The sequence below is a fragment of the Crassostrea angulata genome, unplaced genomic scaffold, assembly GCF_025612915.1.
Source record: "Crassostrea angulata isolate pt1a10 unplaced genomic scaffold, ASM2561291v2 HiC_scaffold_55, whole genome shotgun sequence".
NCBI lineage: Eukaryota > Metazoa > Mollusca > Bivalvia > Ostreida > Ostreidae > Magallana > Magallana angulata.
Window position 1 is genome coordinate 73870 of NW_026441610.1, and position 23631 is coordinate 97500.

Below are 23631 nucleotides of genomic sequence, written 5' to 3' on the forward strand. Positions count from 1 at the left end.
GGACCCGCCTTTTCATTTATATTCTATATTTTTCTATGATAAATCGATCTCAATGATATACTTTTAAAACAATTCTTGACACAGCCATATTCAGGAGTGAGATACCTTAATACGTAATACCGATAATTTCTAAATTACAAAAATGGGAATAGTTTTTTTGGTAAAAATAGGCCCAAAATTAAAATGTAATTTCCAGGATTGGACAATACGTTTATTCTTTACTATCAATGACGATGTGGAATTTCTTGAAACAATTTCCCACAATTCTCACTATTTTAAGTCGAATTGAATGGACAATTGGCTGGATGGAAACCTTATATGGAATAAAAAACATAAAAAACCAAACAATTAAACCATGATTCAATATGCTTAGTGTTTTGTTTCATCAAACCTTTAAGTGACATTGTCATGTAATAAAATCATTCTGAAAGTACTGCATAAGCAAAACATGCCCACTATCGGCACCCCTAACTTTTTACGGGGTGATGTTTTATGTGCCAAATAAATTTCGAAAAAAAGTTCAACACCATTATTTTTTAATAGTAAGGAAACTACAAAACTGCAGATGACATTTTTTCCAGAAGAATTAAATGGAGAGCGACTCCATTTTGTATAAAATTCTAACATCTGATGATGTTAATACATTTAAGATGTTTTTCCATGATTTGCTGGAGGGGCCCAAGAAGTTGCAGTGGTGTTCTTATATTGATGTTGAGGTGGTAAAAAACAGAAAATGTTTAAAAACGGCGAACCTTCGTGTACATAATAGCGATTTTTTTTTTAGAGTCCCCGGTAAAATTCTTTAAAAATCTTAGCAAAATTTTACGGTTATAAGGCATTCGAATATAACGAATTTACGGATATAGCGAACTCATGTTGAGTCCGGTGAAGGTGAATACTAACACAATTTAACACTTTTATAACGAATTTCTCTACAGTTAAAAAGTTTGCACTACCATTTAGCATATTAGTTTGAATGAATTTATTTTTATAAATATTTTTCGGTTCACAATCCGACTATTAAAGGTATCAAAGTAATGTATTTTTATTTTAAGCCCCAATTAACAAAAATTATAGTCTGGTGAAAGAAAACTTTTATATAGTGAATTTGCTATAGTTATTATTACGATTTCGTTATACAAATTTAACGAATTACGGATATAACGATATAAATCCATTGGTCCCTCAGACTTCGCCAAGTTTTCTTTACATTAAAAGTTTTTAAAAAAGAGATTTTTTTTTCGCATATGGTTTAACATGACCTTTATTGCTTAAATCTCTTCTGTTTATTCATAAGTTTTATACGCTGTTTTTACGATTTAATATTCTTACAAATTCCTTTTACTTTCAGATATATTAATCAAGGCATGCCTTCAAACACAGTAGAACTTATTGAGATGTCGTGATTAAAACAATAAAGATATCCTCTGCTGATTTAGAAGTATTGAAAAGTTGCATTTTAATGTGGCTCAGATAAATTGTGATTTTTTTTTTACATGTATTTATTCACAGAAATATAACTTAATTTGTCAACTACCTATCGGAAAATATGTAGCATCATAAACTTTGTTGATTTTTCTTATCTTTAAAAAAAATATTGTTAGATGTGATATATTCCCAACAATTTGTATTCAATGGATCGTTGTTTTGTTTAATCAAGTAAACTAATCCCAGCTGCCAAAACCTAGTGCTTTTTGTACATGTTATTTAGCTACAGCTGAACATCAGCAATTGTTGTGTAGGTTCACATATACATGTACCTTTATTATCATATGAGAAAAAACCTTAAATCATGTAAAGATGAAAAGTGTTGAAAAGTTTTGAACATAGCTAAGGCACTGTTTGTAATGAATTTTATTATGTTAGCTATAAAATGAAAATGAAGGTTGGTAATTATAGTACCTGTTTTGTTAAAGGGCTCAAATATCTTATATTTAACATGTGTAAGACATATGTGACCTCAAAATTTAATAATATGTAATATTTGAATTGTTTTTCTCTTTAAATAAAATATATATGTACTTTATATCAACGAGAAAGTATGAAATGCGTATTGGGAAACACATATAAATCATAGCTTAATCTACAAAACAGTTCTGTGTTGATTTCCCTCTGCCAGTTATATGAACCAAACTGTAATTTACAACTTCTTGTCATCTTGGTGACATCCATTGAGGTTATATCAAAGTAGTTATATCTAGCATGTATTGCAAACAGATTAATACACAGCATACAGCATCCTTACGTGATTTTACCGGGCCTCGAATCAATGACATTTCCAATTACATGCTTATCATCTATGATCAATGAACCCCACTTGGGTTAACAGTTTTGTAAATGAAAATTATAAGGTAATGATTTCCATTTACAGATGCAAGTTAACTTAAGTGTTATCTTTAATTATAATTTTTTTACTGTGACATGCATACGTCAAATATATAATAACCGAACTTATATACTGTATGAGGGTTGTCCAAAAAGTTCGTGGATACATGTAATTCTATTCAAAATAACGGCACAATTATCAGGAAAGTATTCTAAAATTTAATATAGAGTATAATATCCGTGAGGTCAGCTGACGTCGCTTTTTCAGGCGTTTTTAACGACATGTCCTTGTCGTAATATCTTTTAAAGTCCTCTGCTAGTTTAAAATAGCTTCAAATGACGTATAGAAATGACGTATACCATACAAAATACATCATAATAGAAGATTATGAAGTTTTGATATGTTTTTTTTAACTGTAAATATGCATATCTAAAAACTCAATTACAAAGTTTAAACAATTTTTACACTGGGCCACCGTACTTTTCGCGACCCTTGGATTCATTAAAGCAGAGGATGCTCGCTCCTTCTATGCACCTGATCCTACCTTTGTCTTTTTAGAGGTCCGTGTTTCTCTGCTTAGAATTTGTATTTCGTTTTATGGATTTTTGAGATGGTTGACAGTTTGCTGTTGTCATTTTTTCATCAAGAAAAAAAGATGATTTTCGACAGAGTCTCAGGCACTATATGTTTAGTTGTGGAGGCAAATTAAATACAATGTTAATATAGCTGTTTCATGTGCATGTATGTTTCATATCCTTGACTAAGAGGGCTAAAATGGCTTTAAAGCGACGATGCACAAATGTTTCATACAAACTGGCATTAGTATGAATTTAAACATAAGCTTACATTCAATGCTTAAATATAAGAAATTTTCAAAAATCAAGCAAACATAATTGAACAAAAATATTTCAGAAACTTGTGTCGCGGTAAGCCGAAGGTGAAAGCCGATTGGCTAGCGCTACTCACTCTGTTCACAAAACAAGATTCGATTGCTACAAAACAGTACTAATAGTTCTAATGATCGTTAAAAATTTTCACCTCGAAATTGTTTTAGTAGATACAGAATGATATAAGCACAGTGAATGAGCTATGCCATTTTCGCCGATTGTGTTGGTGGGTTTGGAGGGTCTCAATTCAAAATGGTGAGTCTAGAGTGGGCTTCACATTGGCAAAGGAATAACTCATTAACTGTGCTTTAATCATTCTGTATTTACTTAAATACTTTTAATTTTGAGATAAAACAGATATAAGAAGAGCCATTGGTACTGTTTATTGTGCAATCGTATTTTCTTGGGCCTTTCCGGCAAGCTCGGAAAACAAACAGAGGTGTGGCTTGAAAGAAGGCCTAGTTAAGAAAATTCTACCTTTTATGATCATTTAAGAAATAACTTGGCATTATAAGACCTAGGATACTGTCACTTTTTGGCATTTACAACAAAATTTTAACCCATGTGTAGATGATAAAACGAAATTGACATGGTACAGTGTTATTCAGTATCTACTGTAGTATTCCAAGAATGCCCTACCTTGAAGTCGAGCATGCGTATTCCAGTAAAAAAAAGACTGACGTAGTTACTAGCGCTCGAAAGTGCTAGCAATAAATTTCGATAACATTTATTATTTTTTTTAGGTTATGAATGACCTGTCTTATAAATTTCCAGGTAAACCATTTACTTAATTAATATTACCAACACACCATAAGATTTTAATTTTCTTTTATTAATTCCTATATTATTTTAACACTAGCTACATGTATGTTTCTCTTTTTTTCTAATAATTTTGTGATTTAAAGACAAAACTGGCATACACACTTTTAAGTTCATATATCTTTATTTATTCCCTTTTCTCATACAGTTACATGAACATATATTAAGCTTTATCATGAAAAAAATCAAAAAGAAAAAAAATCTGACATGCAAGTGGGAAAAAGAATTCTACTGACTTTCACAATGGCATATTCAGCTTAAATAGACATCACAACTAAAGATGATAATATTAGCACACAAATAAATTCCTGAAAAATAAAATGACCCAGCAATATAGATGATCCTGAACATGAATTGACTATGTCAGTGATAAATCTGGGGGAGGAAATTAAATGTACATCTACATGTAATATCATTTTTTCATATTTCACAGTGAAAATGTGAAGACAAAATGAATGTGGTCACTGATAAATTGACTGTTGTTGGAGTAGGACTATATTCCAGGAACACAAGTATCTGAAGATGGAACGAGGATTCCGAGCCTGATTCAACCATTGATAGCGACCGGAGCAACAACTACCTGTGTGTATAAGTCTGCCTCCATCACCAATTATATTGTCCAGTTTGTAAAAAGATAAATATTGAAATAAGGATAAAGCTTTTGTCAACCACTGTACTTGTCCTGTAAAAGAAAGAAAAATAAAAGTTTTAATGATACATGTACATTTGTAAACTGAGATATACAGTGAGTGTATCATAGAGATCTTATGATTATGAAAAATTTCATGCTTAAACAAGTGTCAAACTGTCAAACAGTTCTGTTATAAACTAATTCTCAGTTGTGCTTATGATTGATTCATCTGTAAAATTGACATTTACATTTCCCTGATATTTTAATCCTTTAAACTTGACAATATCAAGGTAACATTTTCATTGTAGAGGTAACCTTGACAAAGAAAAACAATAACCTTCACAATATGTCAGTCCAAACATTATAAATAAATTCATTTACAAATCGTTAAAAGAATTCAAAATTTCAATCAAGATCAAGTACACTTGGCAGCAGATCCAATATTCTGCCTATTCATATAGAAACAGCCAGACTGAAATCTACACGCCCCGTTTATCGCTTGGTCGAAATCTACAGCGGCTGAAACTGACAAGAAAGTGACAAGACTGAAATTGACTCGCCCAGTTTATCGATTGGTCGAAACCTAGTGACCTAAGAAAAATCACGGACCGCATGAATAATCATGATGATGTCAGACTCAACGTCTAACAGGAGAAGATTTGACTGTTTCTTATAGCTAAAGTACTTATGTACTTTAACAATAATTTCACTACTAATTTGGTAAATTTTACTTACTTTTCTTAGTCAATTTATTAATTAGTTAAAAGATAGATGTTAATATAAACAATAAAATGCTTTCCTTGATAATTCATGCGGGTTATGAAGGAAGTGATCATTGCAGAAAAAAATTACATATTTTATGTATTTTTTCTGCAATGTTGCTACCTTTCCAAATGAATCGCCAAAGAAAGCATTTTATTGTTTAAATATACCCTTATCATTACCCCCAAATCATCATCTGCACCATTCCACACAGCAAACACACTTTAATACTTAGACTCAGTAAGAGGCATTGTCAAATTTTTCCAACTTAGTCAATTTTCGGCAGAGGTATTTGAATACATAAACAGTTCTCGTCATGCAAATGGCAGAAGGGAATAAATTCTGGAAGATTTAAGTTGACAATTCTGTACTTCTACTTCTAAAGCTCTAGAATAACCAGTCTTGCAAGGGGTTTTGATTAAGAGTTATAAAGAGAGTCATAGCAGATCATCTTATAGAATTAGTAGGTTTTCACTATTGTATGAACTACATTGTGACTTGTGAGAGGCAGCACACGTATATACAGAGCATGTTACTAAAGAATTAATTGATGGCAAAACTGACAATAAAAGATACATGTAGCATTAGAAAGTTAGACAAGATTTGGGGTTAGTAAGAAGTTTCAAATCTTTGGTTATGCCATACAATATGAAACCACACTCTTTCTCTGAGATAACACAAGCAATTCTGCTCATTTAACTATCATTTCTAAAGGCAAACAACTTCATCACTACTGGATAAATAGTTTTAATAAAATCTGACATTTTCATTTAATTATGATAATAATTGACAACTATAATCATGTTATAATTCTACCTTACATACAATAAAGCAGTTTTCTGTCTAATTTCTCTATTGACACCACCATCCAGACAGAAAAAAACATTTATTAAATTTTTTTTCACATCAACTTAGGATAAAAATATTTTTTTGTGAATTCTGAACAAAGATTTAAACCATGCAGGTGCATTTTACAAGCATACAGATTAACTAAGAGCAGAGCTAGGAATCTGAAAAAGAAAGAGTGTGGTCTCTGTAATTTGTGATCCTCTGCTGTGAAAACTTGCAAACCTCAGAATATATGGCAGCCATTGTCAATCCTAAAATCAAAACATTTCAAATAGGTTTTTTTCTTCTAGTGAAGAATTAACCTCTGAGTTGAGAACAACAAATAATAAGTGAAACAAAATTACATTGACATGTAACAAATCCAACAATAAAATTGAAAGTCTCTTATCACAAGATCTTGAAAATGATTGATTCATATTATTTGGAAGGGTTTTATATATACATGTATCACAAAAGAAAACAAGTACAAAATCATGGAACTCTAAATCATCTGAATAAATTTTGATCTTTAAAAGATGACATGTTCAATGAATATAAAATTCAACAAAGTCATCATCGAATATGTCAATAAACTATTGTCCACTTACAGGTAGACTTCGGTTCATTTTTATTGTTGAACTTATTATTGAATGTTTTTAATCAATATAATACATGTAGCATGTATATATGGTAATAACCACATATAGTGTCGATAAATTTAATCAACTGAACAGCCCAATCACCTCTCGTCTTCCCAGCATGCAACAGAAGCAGAACATGCTTGCCGATTACCCAAAGGTCTCAAAATACCCCCAGGGAGACAGTAGGAATATTGCATAATGCATGTTAAATATCAAAAAGAAGAAAAAGATATCCCTTTTTATAAATCATTATCTGCTTTTTTTTTTGAAAAGAAATTGCAAAAAGCCATACACAGAATAATGAAATGACACCAAAAATTATCCCATAAATTGGTCTTTAATGCATGGTACTGATATATAGCATAACTTAATAAAAGCCCCTAAAATTACCTGGCTATTTATTTCTCTGTAAAGAATAGCAGTTATATCACCTTATTGCAAATATTGCTAGTAACTGTTTTCTACATTGTTTTTTTTTTTTTACATCTTGCAGCAATAGATTTTTAACCAAAAAATAATGACAATAAATAGGAAAAAGAAATGAGAAAAGATTAAAGATGATGGCCCAATCTTATAATTTATCCTAGTATATTGAGACTCTTTCTTCAAAAAAAAAATGACCATGATGACTCCTCATTTAATAATTCCTATAAAATAATTATGGTTCAATTTTGTGAACATGATTTGAACAAAATTATCAAACAGAATAACACGCAAACATCAAACTGTTGATATCAACTTAGCATACCTCTTGAAATCCTACTCATAGAGAAATTCTCTCTTCATCAAACAAAATAACACAGCTATTCAAACATTTTTATTCTCTTTTTTTTTAATTTAAATGAAATGGGATCCCCAAAATGCCCCCACCCTCCCAATCATCATAACAAGAGATTAAATGACAATATCTTTATAAGCATGCTGTTACTGTTTTGAGATACATGTAAATGGAAATTTTGTTAATGTGTGCTGGGTAAATTAAAAGTTGGTTATATCTTGCATGCCAACTCTGCATATATTTTAGTCAAGATTTAAACGGGCTTGTAGCTGTCAGTCCTACAAATCTTATTTCTGTGTAAAATTACTGAGTTCAATGTTAATATGCAAAACCATGAAATACTAAATATTTTTTTCACATCTCAGTATTGCTACCCAGATCTATCCAAAATACATTAATCCTAAGCAAATTATTTAATTTTCCCTAGTATTCTGTAGTTTAGGTCAGAAACTTTTCTGCCTCATTTTTTTTTTGGCCTATATAAAGATTAAAATTTTCAGCCACTTACCTGTAATGAACTCATGACCCCGCTGGCCAGATTGGAGAGCTTGCCCGCGACCTTTGTGACCCCTTGGCGGACCCCGTCCTTTATATCCTGTAGATCGGGCGCATTGTTGGAGTAGTTCTTGCGCCCAGCGGGCTCGTTACCGAAAAACTGCGAACTGGAAATACTGTTGCTGCCCTCGAAACGTGACAGGTTCTGGCGAGTCTCAAACTAAAATAAATCATTGCAAAGTTTGTACAGCTATAAATACTAGTATGTTTATTTGAAATCATGACTCATATTTAAAAAACTTGATTTCTGAACTTAACCTTCATAAACTTTCGATCTAGCACATTAAATTGATTTCTTATATTCTCTCTTATATAAAATGAAATTTTTATGGCATTATTATAGTACAATTTTATCTTTTACATGTATATCTTATTAAATCTGATTAATTTTTCTAAAACGAATGCAATCTTTCCTAATTTACAAGTGATGGGAGTTTCTATCTACCAGTACAACAGTGCAATTTATTTCAAATTTAATAAATTTCTGGAGAGGAATTCATACATCTGCATCGTTTTTTCCAAAGAACTGGTCTGAAGAGATGGCCTTAGCATTGCCAAATTTTTTCTGGGCTTCGTCTGACGTCGACTGCGAGCTGTAATCATAGGCCTTCCTGCTTCGTCCTTGTCTAAAAAATTCAATTCAATTTAATTTAATGGAAATAAAATTCTACACAGCTATATTTCAGCGTTTTCCTATTTTCATAAATGAAAAATTTAATATGTACTGTCAATAAAAAAAAGCCACCAATTCATCATTTGTTCCCCATCACTTCCCCTCAATTGCAATTGATTATTAAATGATCTTTAAATCCAACATTAATTCACACTATTTCTACATGGAGTTTTTTTTTTAATCAAATATTTTTGCGTATTTTAACTGTTGATTATGTTGATCATGGTAAATAGATAGAAGAATGGGTAGAAAGGACATATAGAAAAAAATCAGTACATGTACACATGTGTATACAAGTCTTGTGTCTGATGCATGTATCTCTTTAGTGGTGATAAAAGCTGTAAATCATAACAAAATGCTGTTACAGTAACCAACACCACCTGCATAAGAACAGTTACTAACGTAAAATAACCCATCTTCTATTTAAATTACAATCAAGTAATTCCAGTTTTAATTAAACAACTGATCACTCTTGAGAGAATATCAATGAAACCTCCATAAATCCAAAACTTATTCTCACTGATTGATTGATATATGTTCTGGTATCTTCTACTATATTGTTATCTTTAGAGAAGATGGGATTTAAACATTACAGCAGTTTAGAATTTTCTGAACTTAACTGATTTCTCAAGAATGGAAAACTTAGGAAAATTTTGATAAAAGCTCAAATAATATGACTCTGTGTTTATTTCAACCTACATGCAGCATGAACAAAAAATTATAAAAGAGATGTCCTATAGGCAAAATTTGTTACATGTTCAGAAATTACATAAAATTTGGCTAGAGTTAATAACATGTATTTTTCAACAAAATCATCTAAGTGTTGGTTGGAAAACTCAAAGCAAAATCAACAAAATGAAAGTTCAAACTACAACTAAGGTCATTGCTATTTTGTTCTACATCTCCCAGTGACACTGCTCTCCTCATTGTAAGCTTTATCTGTCATAAACTTAATATTACTTTTCGAAATATTGTTGTATTTTGAAGGGAAGCAACGAATGCTGATGTACATATTACCTAGAGTAACACGTTATTAGTTTTCAATAAGATTCATTAATTTTAAAATAAATCCCCATCCTTCCAATGTACATTCTATTTACAAATGGAGAACTGTGTGCAAAAAATTTAATGGTTGATCGGAGACACATCCATTTACCCTGTATCCTCATCGTCACATGAACAAAGGTCATATGACTCTTCCAAGCTGCCCAGTGGGAGAAATATATGTGTAAGTGACATACAAGTAGTGTTCAAGTTATTTAAATTAAGATCAGTTTTCACTTTTATCAAAACCAAGATTTTTAAATGTGTTTTCTACAATACACTAATTCAACAAATTAAATACATCTAAAAGTTTGCTTTTAAAAAAAAAAAAATTTAAATCTACTTTCTGTTTCATATCCAACCTACTGTATACTTTCAGTTTAGTTTGACCTACTTGTCATCATCCTTTGACTTGCTGGATAGGGTGTCGGAGAAGCTTTGTTTGGAGTCGAAGCGGTCAATGTCCCAACTTCCGGATTTGTTGTTGTTTCCCCAGGAACTGAACGAGTCCTTTTTATCAAAGTCAAAGTCTCTGTCGTATCTAACAAATGATACATCATCAAAAGAATAATTAATATGTGTATGACGGACTCAACCTTTGTACGTCAAAATTTTTCATTCATCTTATTGAATTCTTTTTATTATATGGTATTGCCAAAGGATACAATTTTCAAACCGTCTTTTCTCCTTCACTCTAAATAAAATATTCCCAAATTATTTTAACTTATTAAAAATATAATTTCTTATTTCGATTTCTAACAAATGATTATGAACCCCACCCCACCCCCAACATAAAACATTAAATACAATAATATTTTCAGATATAACTAATGTATTATCATGTAATTTAAGGCAACCTAAGTTTGTCACATCATAACTTTAGCAAACATTTTCATAATAATTATAAAAATGCCCAAATGTTGTCTACTTGATCATAAACAAGATCTCACTATAAAAAATTACTTCATATTCTGTATCTAAAATATCAATGCAATTTAACATTATTTTTTCAAACTCTCTGACCAGATAATCAGCATGACAAGATTTCATAGATTAACTCGTACCTGGAAGATGAAGAGGAGAATTCATCCAGCTCGTCGTCAAAGAAGCTCCGCCCCTTAGAGGATTTCTTCTCGTAGGAGTCGAACTTTGAGGAGCGCGAGGAGCTGGGCTGTTCCTGCTCTATGACCTGCATGTCTGTCATGGCCGAGTGACTCATTCCTCTGAAACACAGCACACAGGAAGTATATAAGTATACGGAGCAATACAAAAATAAAGAAATCTTATGTAAAAAGTCGGCCAATCCCCTGAAGCAAGGTGCAGAGTTGATAGGAAATTAATGTTAATGTTAATACAGTGACTCATAGTTCCTTTGAAAAAGAACACATGTACGTGTAAATACAACAAAACTGGTACTACAGTACACTGATTTATTAACACTAAAACTAGAGAAGCAGTAATTACCCTGAAACAAGGCACAGAATTATTACTTATTAGATTACAGAAAATTGTCAATACAGAAAGTCTATAGAAGGCACGCTAGGCTTCTCCTATCCAATTTCAGACCTGAACATTCAAGACTTTACCATTAAATGCTAAACTTAGCTAAATCTGCAGTGGATTACAGAACAGCTTGCATTATCACATCTGCCAACCAGGTTCTTACTTTGCCGATGAGAACCCCATGCCAAGCCTCTCTAGTTGCTCCGCCTTTTTAGGATCGGACATCTTCAACTTTTCTTCCTGTTTCTTTCTCTCTATACTCATGTCCTGGTACGCTAATCTCATGGAGGCCCTGTCAAATACCAAACAAATGGCATATTAACATAATTGTTTGAAAAGTTACTTTTTCACTCATTTGAATTCAGAAATCTAACGTTTGTCGAAAAAATTACTTTATATTAGTGATTGAAAACATCTAGTAATAAGCTTTTTCATACTATGAATATCAGTCAAATTTTTACTTCATTTAACTGATTTTTACATTATCCAATACATGTAATAACTTTTCAGTGATGCTTAAAAATGATCTTTGGTCTGACAATGTTTTGTAATTTCCACATAAAAATGAGATACACCCCTTACAAACTCAGATCCATCATTCCAAAAAATAGAATGCCCTCATTAAATTTCAAGTTCCACCCCTTAGAATCTTAGATCCACCCTTAAAGGGGCATGGTCACGATTTTGGTCAAAAATTATTTTTTACGATTTTAATATTTACAATGCTTCAGAAAGGCATTGATTTCTTAATACGCAACCGAAATTTGAGTCTCATTTGTTGAGTTATAAGCGAGTTACAGAGCTTCAAATTCTTCGCTATGTAAACAGAGCATTTGTTTACATTTGAACGTTGAAGTAAAAATTTCAGTTTTAAACCTAAAACAAATGTGCTAAACGTTAGGATTTGTATATTTATGCTTAAAATAAATAAAAAGATAGACAAATAAGGTGAAAAAAGATTTTTTACTGGTATATGGAACCTATGTAAACAAAAACAGGGCACGAGCCTTGTTTATATGACAAAGAATTGTGAGCCCTGTATCTTGCCTATAACTCTACGAATAACTCTCAAATTTAATTTGATCATTAGAAATGGATTTTTAAAGCATTGTAAATAATAGAAACCTGAAAATAAATTTTGACAAAAATCGTGACCATGTCCTTTTAACATACTGATATCGATCAGTTACAAGTAAAATCTACCCTTTTACATTACATGACCCATCCCTCACATTCTTAGATCCACCTGATACATTTTGAGATCCCCCTCTAACATAATGAGATCCACCCCTCCTATCCAGAGATCCCCCCTTACATTTGTTTAGCCTGATCTTCCTCTGACTTGGCCTCCTGTACGGCCCGCGAGGCAGCCAGCTCCTCCCGCTCCTTGTCCAGCTGCTGGGCTTTATTCTCAATCTCCGAGAAGTTGGCCTTCACCCTCTGGGCTCCGAGTCCACCCTTCTGTAATGTACAAAGAAGATTACAGGCTAAGTTTGTAACATACCTTTTATTCATTATTATTAATTATTAATGATATTCACATATTCAATCAATTTTCTACAACCATACTTATTTTGCTATGATACTTATTACAGGTACTTTTATATTGAGGAAATTCAAAGTTGCAAAATTCTAAGAAATACACATTGAAAAACACTTAATGCCTCCTAAGATTTACATTACACCTTATGATTCAAAATCAGCGTTGAAATTGACTCACAAAATTTCGGGATTTATTTTTGTTTAAAATGTAAAAGTAAAGTAAAATATATTTGTAACTTATGCCTAAGACTAAATACATGTACATATACGATACATTTAAATATTTCTATACAATGCCAGAAACCTCAGATAGTTTTTTTATATGACCAATGATGTAAACCCTCCGCGAAACTAATTCTGGGTTTATTTGCTAGCTAGTATATCTTCTGAGACATGTCCGCCTTCGCTGAATGGTTGAGGACTATTCCCTGAGGTCAAAAGACATTGTTGAAAAAAAAAAGTCAAGTGTAACATGAAGGATCTTTTGTTCTCCAACAAAATCTTGAGACCAAAGAGTTGAAAAAGATCTATCCTGGCCAGAATTTCACAGCTTGATACGCCTTGCAATCTGTCTAATCTTACTGTACACAAATGGCAAGTTTGATACATCTAGGCGTTAGTGCACATGTATGCTCAAGTGATTCACAGCTTTCAATGATAAACTTTGAAGCCTGAAGACAGTGAATTGCTCATTTGAAAAGGTTTTTTTTTTATATTTTCTATGGCTTATTCTGCAAATAATGAGTTTTGAGGAAGCTAATTCTGGATCATTGAAAGAGTGAAAAATAACACCACCTCCCCCTTTTGATCGTCCTGGAATTTTAAACAAGAACAACTGATACCACTATTAAAAGCGACCAAAAATGTTCCTTGCACTAGTCTCTTGCCCCTTGAAATTTGCCTCCTGTCTCCTCTATCATAAGCTCTGAAAGTTTAAATGATTGCAACAAATGCCTTTACTAAAGGCGAGCAAAAGATATTTCCTTTTTAACAAATTGCTCGCCCCTTACCCCTTTCCTGCCGGCGGGTTTCTTGGTGCCGATGATGGCTTTGCGAGGTTCCGCCTGGGCTGCCGCAGTAGTAGGCGACATACTGAGTGCTGCCTCCACACTGGGGCCCTCATTGGGGTCTGTACAAAAATTGGGAAAATCCATGAATAATTTACAAGAACAATTTTGGTTGTTATGCAGTATTTGATTGGCTAAAAAAAATTTGATTACATATTGCATAGACATGAAACATTAGATTACAACTAATACAAAAGAATAAGCTTCAAATATTGTAGCAATAGACTGAGTGAATAAGTTTAATAAAACATGGGTAAGAAAATTAATAAGGTTGTTTTAAATAAACACTTTTATTTTCAGATTAAATTCTTATGACCAAACCCACACATATACAATGCTCTCAAGTCTTAACCTCCATATTGAGAGCAGAAGTTTAACTGCTTTGAAATATTTTTAATTATTCAATACAGGAAATGGTTTCTAATTTTTCAATTATTATTAATAAATAGTCCATAATGGAAGACCTCAAATACAAAATTTAAAGGGTCTTAATCTATTAAAAATCCTGTTGAATTTAATCATGTCATACCAAACTCCTCCTTCTTGATGTTGCCATTTTTGATTGGCTGTGGTTCTGAAGAACTGAAGAGTTTCTGGTTGTCAGAAAGCGGATTAGAATCTATGATGTCCACGTGTTCCTTGAAGAAATCCACTTCCTCTTTTGTTGTGGGGGAAGTGGGGTCATGGTGACTATCAATATGTAACTGTGAAGTAAAGAACAAAATAAATAAATAAGCAAAATAAAGAAGACTAGAGAATATCAGTCATCACAGAAACACATCACATCCATATCAACTATTTTCCACTATATATCTGCATTCATTTCTACATATAATTATGAAAAAAAGAAAAAAGAAAATCATACTTTTAATTTAGTAATAATTATCATACTCTAATGCTGCTTCTATTTCACTATTGTGACTTGTCTGAGAAATTGTCAATAGCAAGTATAAGTTACAGAAATAAATGTAGAGGCAGAGCTCCCAGTCCTTTGATTAATCATGAAGCTAATCAGTCAAAGATATGAAGATAGTGTTTAATATTTAACATATAGCCTACTGTAAACCAACTTTTATTCATGATTAACAACTTTATTTTGCAATTTACCGGAGAAACACTGGTTCGCATCCACTAATATTTTGCGATCAAGCTATACCTACATTTGAGCTCTTCTTAAGACCAAATGGCAAGAACTAGAAATATTTGCAATGACAAGACTCTGGTAAATGTTAAAAAAAATTTTGGCACATGAATAGAAGTTGAAATACAGTATTTATTATTTTGCTTCTATTGAAACCTTTGTTCCGTGAAGCCTCATTGCGTTTGTGGCCAGGGAATGTAGTTTCTCCTTGTAAAGCTTGGCAGCTCGACTGTGATATTTCTGTTGAGCGTCTGTTGTAGTACAACCATGCTGGCGGAAAAATGCCGTCTGCAAGTAGATCATTGTTTGGTTAAAAATCTTGTATTATTTGATTTAATTCAGACCTGGTCAGTACACAAAGGGTCCTTGAAAAATTGTAAAGCTAATGCCATGTATACCTTTTTTAACAAAATTGACCAATTTTCAAAACAAAGCAATCTCATAATCAGGCACATAGCATCGTTTTTGAAAGTGGGGGGGCCAGACCCATCCAAAAAATCCAAATAAAAAAAAAAAAAAAGGGAAATTTAAAGTTTCCAAAAATCTTCAAAATCCTAATCCGTTGGGGGGGGGGGGGGGGGGGGGGGGGCACTTCAATATGACTACTCATTTCCTTATTTTCATATCAATTTTTTTAATAACTTCCAAAAGAGTGGGGGGGGGGGGGAACTCAATTATAATTCATTTTTTATATGTAAATTTTAAAAAATTTGTTGCTGTGAGAAAAAGTGGGGGTCCAGGCCCCCCCTGATGCTACGTGCCTGATAATATAATTTTCAATGACCACACACAAAATTCAAAGCTAGAAAGATTATTGGTAGATTTTTTTCATTATTATCCCTTGAGTGCAGTTGGAAACCAAATCTTCACCAACGCAATTCTTTAATTTCTCTTCACTCATCATTAAAAAATTGCTTTACACAGTATTTGGGAACTTACAGCATTGGCATTTCCTCCGACCTGCATTGCTCGGAGTTGCAGCCATGTCCAGCTAGTATCCAGCTGTGTGGAGCGAATAAAGGTGACATGGACGCCCAGAGATCTATGCACAGCAGAACAGTCTATACACAGGAATACTCCATATGTCACGCTGGCCCAAGTCGGGTTGTTGCTATTGCAGTCAAAGCATGTCTGGAAAAAAATCATGATTAGCTATATATTTAATTTTCTACTTGACAAGGAAATTATTGAAATTATCATGATTCATAATATTTAGGAAAAACTTTGAACTGACTGCATGATTCTCAAAAGATTTAGCATAACAAGCATGGAAAGTTCTGTGATAATTTTTTTCTTTGGGACTAAAGAGAGTGTTGATTAATGAACTGCTTAGTCATTTTCTTTGGAATCTGATTTATGATATAAAGATGTGTTTCATGATGCCAATCAGCAAATGTGAATTTCATTTGGGACAGCTAATTTCATACCCTTATTTTAAAATACTTCTTTTGCAAATAAAAATGGCATAAATATAAGTGATGGAAACTATTCTGTTTATATGGCCAATACACGATTATTCTATCCTGCCTAACCTGTTAGTTTGAACTTTGCATTATCTGATATAGATTCCATACTTGTTTACATACAACAAGACTAATTGTAACCATCAGAGGCAAGTACATATGCATGAATAGTTAAAACAGAAATAGATACATAAATATAAAACGTAAAAAACGATTTTAAATGTGGTTCATCATTTACATCGAGAAAATTCGAATGTGTGCCACATATGCGTTTCTACACGTCATATCAACCGGCAAAAATAAACGTTTTCATGACAAATGAATGAAATCAAGCTTTTATTTAATAATTTTCATATTCATTCTGTTCTTTTAAAACATACCTTGTTTGTTGGAATTGACCGTAACCGTTTAAAAATAGCATTGATATCGGTTTTTGATGGTCCATCTGCCATTTTGCCGATGTGTGACGTTGTTTTTGACAAGTCAGCTGACACCACTTTGCATTCCTTCATAGACAAAAGAGTTCCAACAACCTGATTGGCCGGAACTCGACAGGTTGTCAGTTCAAACAATATGGACTCTCTCGCTACAGTTCATGTTCTCGGATACGGGAAAGTAGCGCCACTATTGGACGTGTAAGCATTGACAACCCATTTCGTGTAGACAACATATTTCCTTTAATTAGAAACTGTTAAACAGAATTTTCAACTCAAACAGACAATAATATACAGCCATGTTTTATGTGGCATTTTGCACAATCATTCAACATGAAGCATACGTCAGTTAGACATGAAACTGATGAAATCTAAATAACTTAGTGGGCTTTTATCAGTAACATATTTTCCCGTAGATAGTGTCATATTCAATATCATTGCGCATTTATTAAACTTTAAAGAAACTACATGGATCTTGAATAATTGATCATCTGTTATTACACACATCAATATATGTTAAATTTTCTCCCATTTTGTTTCTCTTCCCTGTTATATAGACAGATATTTCATGACTTATAGTTGAATTAATTTATTAACATTAGAAATTCAGTGTGTATAATAACCAATCACTATCCTTATGTATGTGATGTTGCTCGATCTTTTAAATGAATTATGAACTCATATATGTTATAGTAGCATATTATAGATCTCCAGCTCTGAATATTTTCAATTTATTGATCAATGAAACATAACTTTTCATAGTTGAACATTTTACAATGTACTTCAGACCATGAACATTGAACCAAAGTATTTCCTTATACATACATGTATATAAGAGGCCCCGGACTATTTGATGAGGATTATCATGCTATATGAATTAATTCCCTGAAGCATGCATGCATGTCATTAAGAACAAAATAACATAAAACTGGTCCATTATTGATTTATAGTATTAAATTTGTTATCTATTTCATGTAGTTGTACTCTGTGCTACATTGCTGCATCAAAGTTCAGAAGTTATGACTGCTTATTATTTGGATAGTCTTAAGATGAACAGATTAATGCAAAAATCATGTGATTGATTTAATAAATATTATTTGAATATTGTATTGAACAGGACAGTGCAGTGTGTGGTGGCCAACCTGTCCTCTCTATACATAGAAAGCATCAACTTGTTGCCAGGCAACCTGAAAGACAAATGTCTGTATCTGATGTCAAAGAGAGGCTGCATTACGGACGCAAATCTTCCAAAAGTAAGAAATGATCTGAAAACATGAAATTTTACATAAAATTATGTAATTTTCACAGATGTGTAATTTTGATGATGTAAATGTAGAGTCGAATCACAACCAATATTTACCGCTACATGTCTTCATATACAATATATTATCATGACACACCGTAAAACATGTTTAATAAAATGATTTTGATTCTGCATACATGTATGTAGGTACATTTTCTTGTCTCTGTTAAGATTACTCTAGTTAAATAATACATTCAAAGATATAAGGAGGAATACAATTTTATGATTTAACAATTCATTATCATATGTTCGCTGAAACCATGTTTACTGTACAGCAGTATTGGTCTTACTGAGTTCTGCTGGTACGATTTTAGGTGTTGCATGAGAATCTTAGAGTGTTGGACTTAAGTGAGTCTGATGTTTCTGACGAAGGATTGCGACATCTCTGTAAATGTCCACAGCTACAGAAAATTGACCTCAACTCTGCCAAACAATCCCGGGTCAACATCTCATCTCAAGGTACTCTCAACTCAGTCAAACAGTCTTGAGTCAATTTAATAATCTTATCACAATGGATAATCTCATTTCATCTAAACATGAAAAGTCAGCATCTCATCTCAGTATAATCACAACTCAGTCCTGATTTAGTCAAATGATCCTGATCGATTTAACAACTCATCTCAAGGTACTTTCAACTCAGTCAATTGATCGGGATTTAACATCTCATCTCAAAGTAATAAAATTATTTCAACAAGACTGAGACAAATATTTATCTCATCTATCGATCATCTTCAGTTGATATTTTACCACCAATGGTGTATATTTATTTTAAGTAATTAATCATAGTACCTTTATATGCATGCCTGCATGTGCATACAGTAATAATATGAATTGTTGCTAGCAATACATTTACATCAATTTTCATTGCAGGCATTATTCAGCTAGCACAAAATTGTCGCAATTTACAGACAGTGTACCTCCGACGGTGTCTGAACCTGACAGACGAAGCCGTGATAGCTCTGTCTACGAACTGTCCACAGCTCCGCTACCTCAATGTGGGCGGGTGTACCATGTTGACTGACAGATGTCTGGAGGCCCTGGGGAGGAACTCACGATTTCTGAAATGTCTAAATATGGCCAACACCAAGGTATATTTTTAATATGAACAGTAGAATAGTGTTCTGTATTATGAGCAATTTCTAATAAAATCAATTATTGCTTACTTTGTATATAAATGATGGACACTGACTTATATTTAAAATAAATTAGAGAATTGCACATTTTGACAATCCTACTATAAACATTATCGGTAAATTATACCACCAACTGAGATTGTTGTTGCATGATACATGCAAGCCATCCTTTTAGATTTCATAGAATATTATCTCCAGGGTATGTATTTGGTTGGAATTATATACATCTTTTTTCTTTGGATTCATATTGAATATATAAATGTAGTTCCAATAAACTAGTAATTTACTATATATTCTAACAATTTTGAAAATGTAGCTGCTGCAGTTACTTGTTACTCAACAGTACTGTAATTATTTTTCATAATAAGAACAATCAACTGGTTCTATAATTTACATATCTTTCAATCTTTGTACTGTTTTTTGTTAAAAATGTATATATGTAATTATTTTTATTTATCAAATAGATTACAGACGCAGGCATAATGCAGATAGCAACCGGTGACTGCAAACAATGCTTGAAGGTAAGAATGTACATGTAATAGACAATGAAACTGTAATAGACAATGTATAAGTGAAAAAAACAATGTAACTGAAATAAACAATTGCATTGAAATAGGCAATGTAACTTTAATAGCAAATATAACTGTGTTCGACAACATAGCGGTAACAATTTAACTGTATTATAAAATGTATCTGTATCAGACAATGTTACTGTAATAGACAATGTCACTGTAACAGACAATGTCACTGTAACAGATAATGTAGCTGTAATCGACAATGTCACTGTAATCGACAATGTAACTAATAGACAATGTCACTGTAATCGTCAATGTAGCTGTAATCGATAATGTCACTGTAATCGACAATGTAACTAATAGACAATGTCACTGTAATCGACAATGTCACTGTAATAGACAATGTCACTGTAACAGACAATGTAACTGTAACAGACAATGTAACTGTAACAGATAATGTAACTGTAAACGACAATGTAACTGAAATCGACAATGTAACTGTAACAGATAATGTAGCTGTAATCGACAATGTAACTGAAATCGACAATGTAACTGTAACAGATAATGTAGCTGTAATCGACAATGTCACTGTAAACTAAAATGTCACTGTAATCGACAATGTAACTAATAGACAATGTCACTGTAATCGACAATGTAGCTTTAATCGACAATGTCACTGTAATCGACAATGTCACTGTAATCGACAATGTCACTGTAATCGACAATGTCACTGTAATAGACAATGTCACTGTAATCGACAATGTCACTGTAATAGACAATGTAACTGTAATAGACAATGTAACTGTAACAGACAATGTAACTGTAACAGATAATGTAACTGTAATCGACAATGTAACTAAACAACAATGTAACTGAAATCGACAATTTAACTGTAACAGACAATGTAACTGTAATAGACAATGTCACTGTAATCGACAATGTCACTGTAATAGACAATGTAACTGTAACAGACAATGTATCTGTAACAGACAATGTAACTGTAACAGAAAATGTATTAATATATCTGTAATAGACAATGTGAAATAACAGACTTGAATTCACAGACCTGAACAAGTCAGATTACATATAGATAATTCACCTATATTTACATAGAGTGTAGTTGTGCATATTACAAATGTACAAGGAAATTCTGGCAAGAGAGTTTTGGCCCGTTTTAAATTTAGAATTTTATGGTTGGCAAAGGAATTGATATGCATGTTTGCAGGAAGTTTTTTTCTAAAGAAATTTTGCAAGTTAAGCACTTTATATCAAATTATTTTGAGCTGCTGCATTTAATGTGTACCCTGCCATTCATAAAGTGTAGCATTGTCAAGTAATGGGGGAGTCTGGGGTGTCCCTGATGTGCAACCTTGCATTCTTTTTCTTTCTTATTTCTGACTTTAACATTGAATTTGTAATATTAACCACTGCAATCAACCTCAGTTAAATAGCAAAGTCCTAAGAACCAGTTGATTTACTTTCATTGCTATGACTTATGAATTCAGTCTATATGATATACGATAAGACTTCAGTTTTGCCTGAATTTGACTTTTAATGAAAACAGAATAAGGGTCCCATACGGTATTTACACAGCCTTTCTCTCAGCAACATTGTAGACCATAGTACATATAGCTGGTACTTGTACGTCAGTTTGACTAGACTTACACTGTTATTGAAGTAGTTGTAGAGGCAAATTCCAGGAATTGGACTTTAAAGGGGAAACTTCAGTGACAAGGTTTTTGAATGAAATCTTTTACCACCCTAAATTTTCTGTATAAAATATTAATTTCTCATTGAAATCCCTAATCCGTGCACCTTTATTCTTTTCAAAAACTGAAAATAAAGCTAAAAGAAAAACACCAAATATTGAATAAAGAGAGAGATCAGTTTATTTTGAGATATCACAGTTTGAATTACAAGTTTAAGAGAGAGAATTATTGCAGCATATCAAACAGCTCCAGTAAGTGGGCCAGCTTCTTGTTGGTCTGTCGTTTCAGTGAGCGACGGTGTAGTTTGTCCATTAATTCTTTCTCTCTATCCGCCCGTCTCAGTGCGGCCTCCTCTTGCTTAGTACTCTGAATACTGCGTTCCACGGCAGCTAAAAGAAAATTGAATTCAATTTAATATGATGCGTTATCAAATTTGTAATATGTTATATGTATGCAGCTTATATACTTGTATGGATGAAAACAGCTCTATGGATTAAATTATTAATGATTATATTCTTAATGTATGCACTTACCTGAAAGGCACACACATACATGTACATGTTTAATGTTATACATAAAATATATTCCATAAACCTACCTTTCCTTAGCTGTTCTGCATGTTCACGCCGTGACCTGGCGGATCTCACTCTCTCCAACTGCAAAGCTGCTTTTTCTCCTACAACAAATGAATAAAAAAAACATATATGAATAGCTCCTAAATAAAAAATGAAAATACGAAAATGTATAGTTTGCATCACAGAATGAAAATTTTAAGCTTACAAAACATATGATAAACTTAAGGAATTTACGTTTGATTTCTGTGTCCATAACATCAGTAGCGGAGCTGTGTGTATGCTCCCTTTTCCCCATTGATTTGCCAATTGGAGGCAGTTTGGCTCTTCGAAAGTCGCCGGAAATTGGGATCTCAAAAGCAATCCCGCTTTTCGTCACTTTAGCAGTGATGCCCTGCTTCTTCAAAGCTTTCTTCAACATTTTTCTTTCTTTCTTTGTGCGAATCCTGATGTTTTCAGGGATTGGCGCCACTTTTGTGTTAATGCAGCCCATGGTTATAATGCCAACAATGCCGTTGTTATAACACAGAGTGACGTTGAGTTTGTTTATGACGTTGTTGTAATTATGACGCTATGCGTACATGCAACGTCACCCAAGGGTTGAAGTGTGCTATTGTCCAAAAAAAGTTACGCATCGAATACTTTCTTCTCGCGTTTTTAGCGTTAAAATTCATCAACACCCATACAAATAAAATCAAGTTTGCAATTGCATTTTTTCATTTAAATGTAAACGTATATAAATTAAGTGCAATATTCCTCTTTAATTAATAACAGTTTATTCATTTGTTTGTGCATAAATATACTAGTTTTGGCTAGTGCTGAATTGAAAAAAAAGAGGACTCAAAAAGCAGCACGAAAATAAATAAATCACCGTCGATCCTATACTTTCTAAGATATCACACTTAAACTTTTTCATTTCCTTACAAATTAGATAATAAAATGCTTTCTTTGGTGATTCATGCGAGATATGAAGGTGGCGACATTGCAGGAAAAATATATAACCCACGTTTGTGGGTTAGGTAAAAGAAATTTCTGCAATGATCGCTACCTTCATATCCTGCATGAATCAAGTAAAGCATTTCATTGTTTATTTCAACAATAAAATGCTTTCTTTGGTGACTCATTCGGGATATGAAGGTAGCGACATTGCAGGAATGCGGGTTATGTAAATTTTTCCTGCAATGATCGCTACCTTCATAACCCACATGAATCATCAAAGAAAGCATTTTATTGTTTATATTAACATCTTTCTTTAACTAATTAATAAACTGATTATGAAAAGTTAGTAAAATTCACTTAATTACT

General features: G+C 32.6%; 4 protein-coding genes and 1 pseudogene across 6 annotated transcripts in view; 2 read left to right on the forward strand and 3 right to left on the reverse strand.

Moving 5' to 3' along the window:
* Window positions 1-2374, forward strand: part of LOC128168806 (E-selectin-like) — a 37829-nt gene extending 35455 nt beyond the window's left edge. Inside the window, exon 8 of the mRNA XM_052834971.1 lies at window positions 1352-2374. Coding sequence (XP_052690931.1) covers window positions 1352-1406 — 55 coding nt within the window. The 3' untranslated portion in view covers window positions 1407-2374. The remainder of the gene's footprint in view (window positions 1-1351) is intronic.
* A 1763-nt stretch (window positions 2375-4137) lies between these two features.
* LOC128168808 (ADP-ribosylation factor GTPase-activating protein 2-like) lies at window positions 4138-17172 on the reverse strand. 3 transcript variants are annotated; one of them, XM_052834976.1, is made up of 13 exons: window positions 17041-17172; window positions 16137-16328; window positions 15354-15485; window positions 14586-14760; window positions 14000-14118; window positions 12763-12908; window positions 11611-11739; window positions 11009-11167; window positions 10339-10485; window positions 8730-8853; window positions 8181-8387; window positions 6497-6525; window positions 4138-4714 (listed from the first exon to the last, which is right to left on the reverse strand). In XM_052834976.1, the coding sequence occupies exons 1-12, from the start codon at window positions 17170-17172 to the stop codon at window positions 6520-6522; spliced, it is 1668 nt and encodes a 555-aa protein (XP_052690936.1). In that variant the 3' UTR covers window positions 4138-4714; window positions 6497-6519. The 3 variants fall into 3 exon arrangements, with proteins under 3 accessions (XP_052690936.1, XP_052690935.1, XP_052690934.1); XM_052834975.1 differs by lacking the exon at window positions 6497-6525 and adding an exon at window positions 7285-7300; XM_052834974.1 differs by lacking the exon at window positions 6497-6525.
* LOC128168809 (protein AMN1 homolog) overlaps window positions 17165-23631 on the forward strand; it is a 13274-nt gene continuing 6807 nt past the window's right edge. The window contains exons 1-5 of the mRNA XM_052834977.1: window positions 17165-17295; window positions 18212-18347; window positions 18712-18856; window positions 19268-19485; window positions 19995-20051. Of these exons, the coding sequence (XP_052690937.1) occupies window positions 17234-17295; window positions 18212-18347; window positions 18712-18856; window positions 19268-19485; window positions 19995-20051 (618 nt within the window). The 5' untranslated portion in view covers window positions 17165-17233. The remainder of the gene's footprint in view (window positions 17296-18211; window positions 18348-18711; window positions 18857-19267; window positions 19486-19994; window positions 20052-23631) is intronic.
* Window positions 21009-23443, reverse strand: LOC128168810 (uncharacterized). The gene is made up of 3 exons (XM_052834978.1): window positions 22564-23443; window positions 22353-22430; window positions 21009-22143 (listed from the first exon to the last, which is right to left on the reverse strand). The coding sequence occupies exons 1-3, from the start codon at window positions 22817-22819 to the stop codon at window positions 21980-21982; spliced, it is 498 nt and encodes a 165-aa protein (XP_052690938.1). The 5' UTR covers window positions 22820-23443; the 3' UTR covers window positions 21009-21979.
* LOC128168811 (uncharacterized) overlaps window positions 23452-23631 on the reverse strand; it is a 4889-nt pseudogene continuing 4709 nt past the window's right edge.

Excerpts from the sequence above, each read along its gene's own strand:
- LOC128168808 (XM_052834974.1), bottom strand. The coding sequence starts at position 17,172 with ATGAAGGAATGCAAAGTGGTGTCAGCTGACTTGTCAAAAACAACGTCA. Across the intron at positions 16,329-17,040 it reads GGTCAATTCCAACAAACAAG|ACATGCTTTGACTGCAATAG; the intron begins GTATGTTTTAAA and ends ATTTTTTTCCAG. Across the intron at positions 11,740-12,762 it reads GAAGATCAGGCTAAACAAAT|GGCCTCCATGAGATTAGCGT; the intron begins GTAAGGGGGGAT and ends GGTATTTGACAG.
- LOC128168810 (XM_052834978.1), bottom strand. The coding sequence starts at position 22,819 with ATGGGCTGCATTAACACAAAAGTGGCGCCAATCCCTGAAAACATCAGG. Across the intron at positions 22,431-22,563 it reads TATGGACACAGAAATCAAAC|GAGAAAAAGCAGCTTTGCAG; the intron begins GTAAATTCCTTA and ends CATTTGTTGTAG. Across the intron at positions 22,144-22,352 it reads TGCAGAACAGCTAAGGAAAG|CTGCCGTGGAACGCAGTATT; the intron begins GTAGGTTTATGG and ends ATTTTCTTTTAG.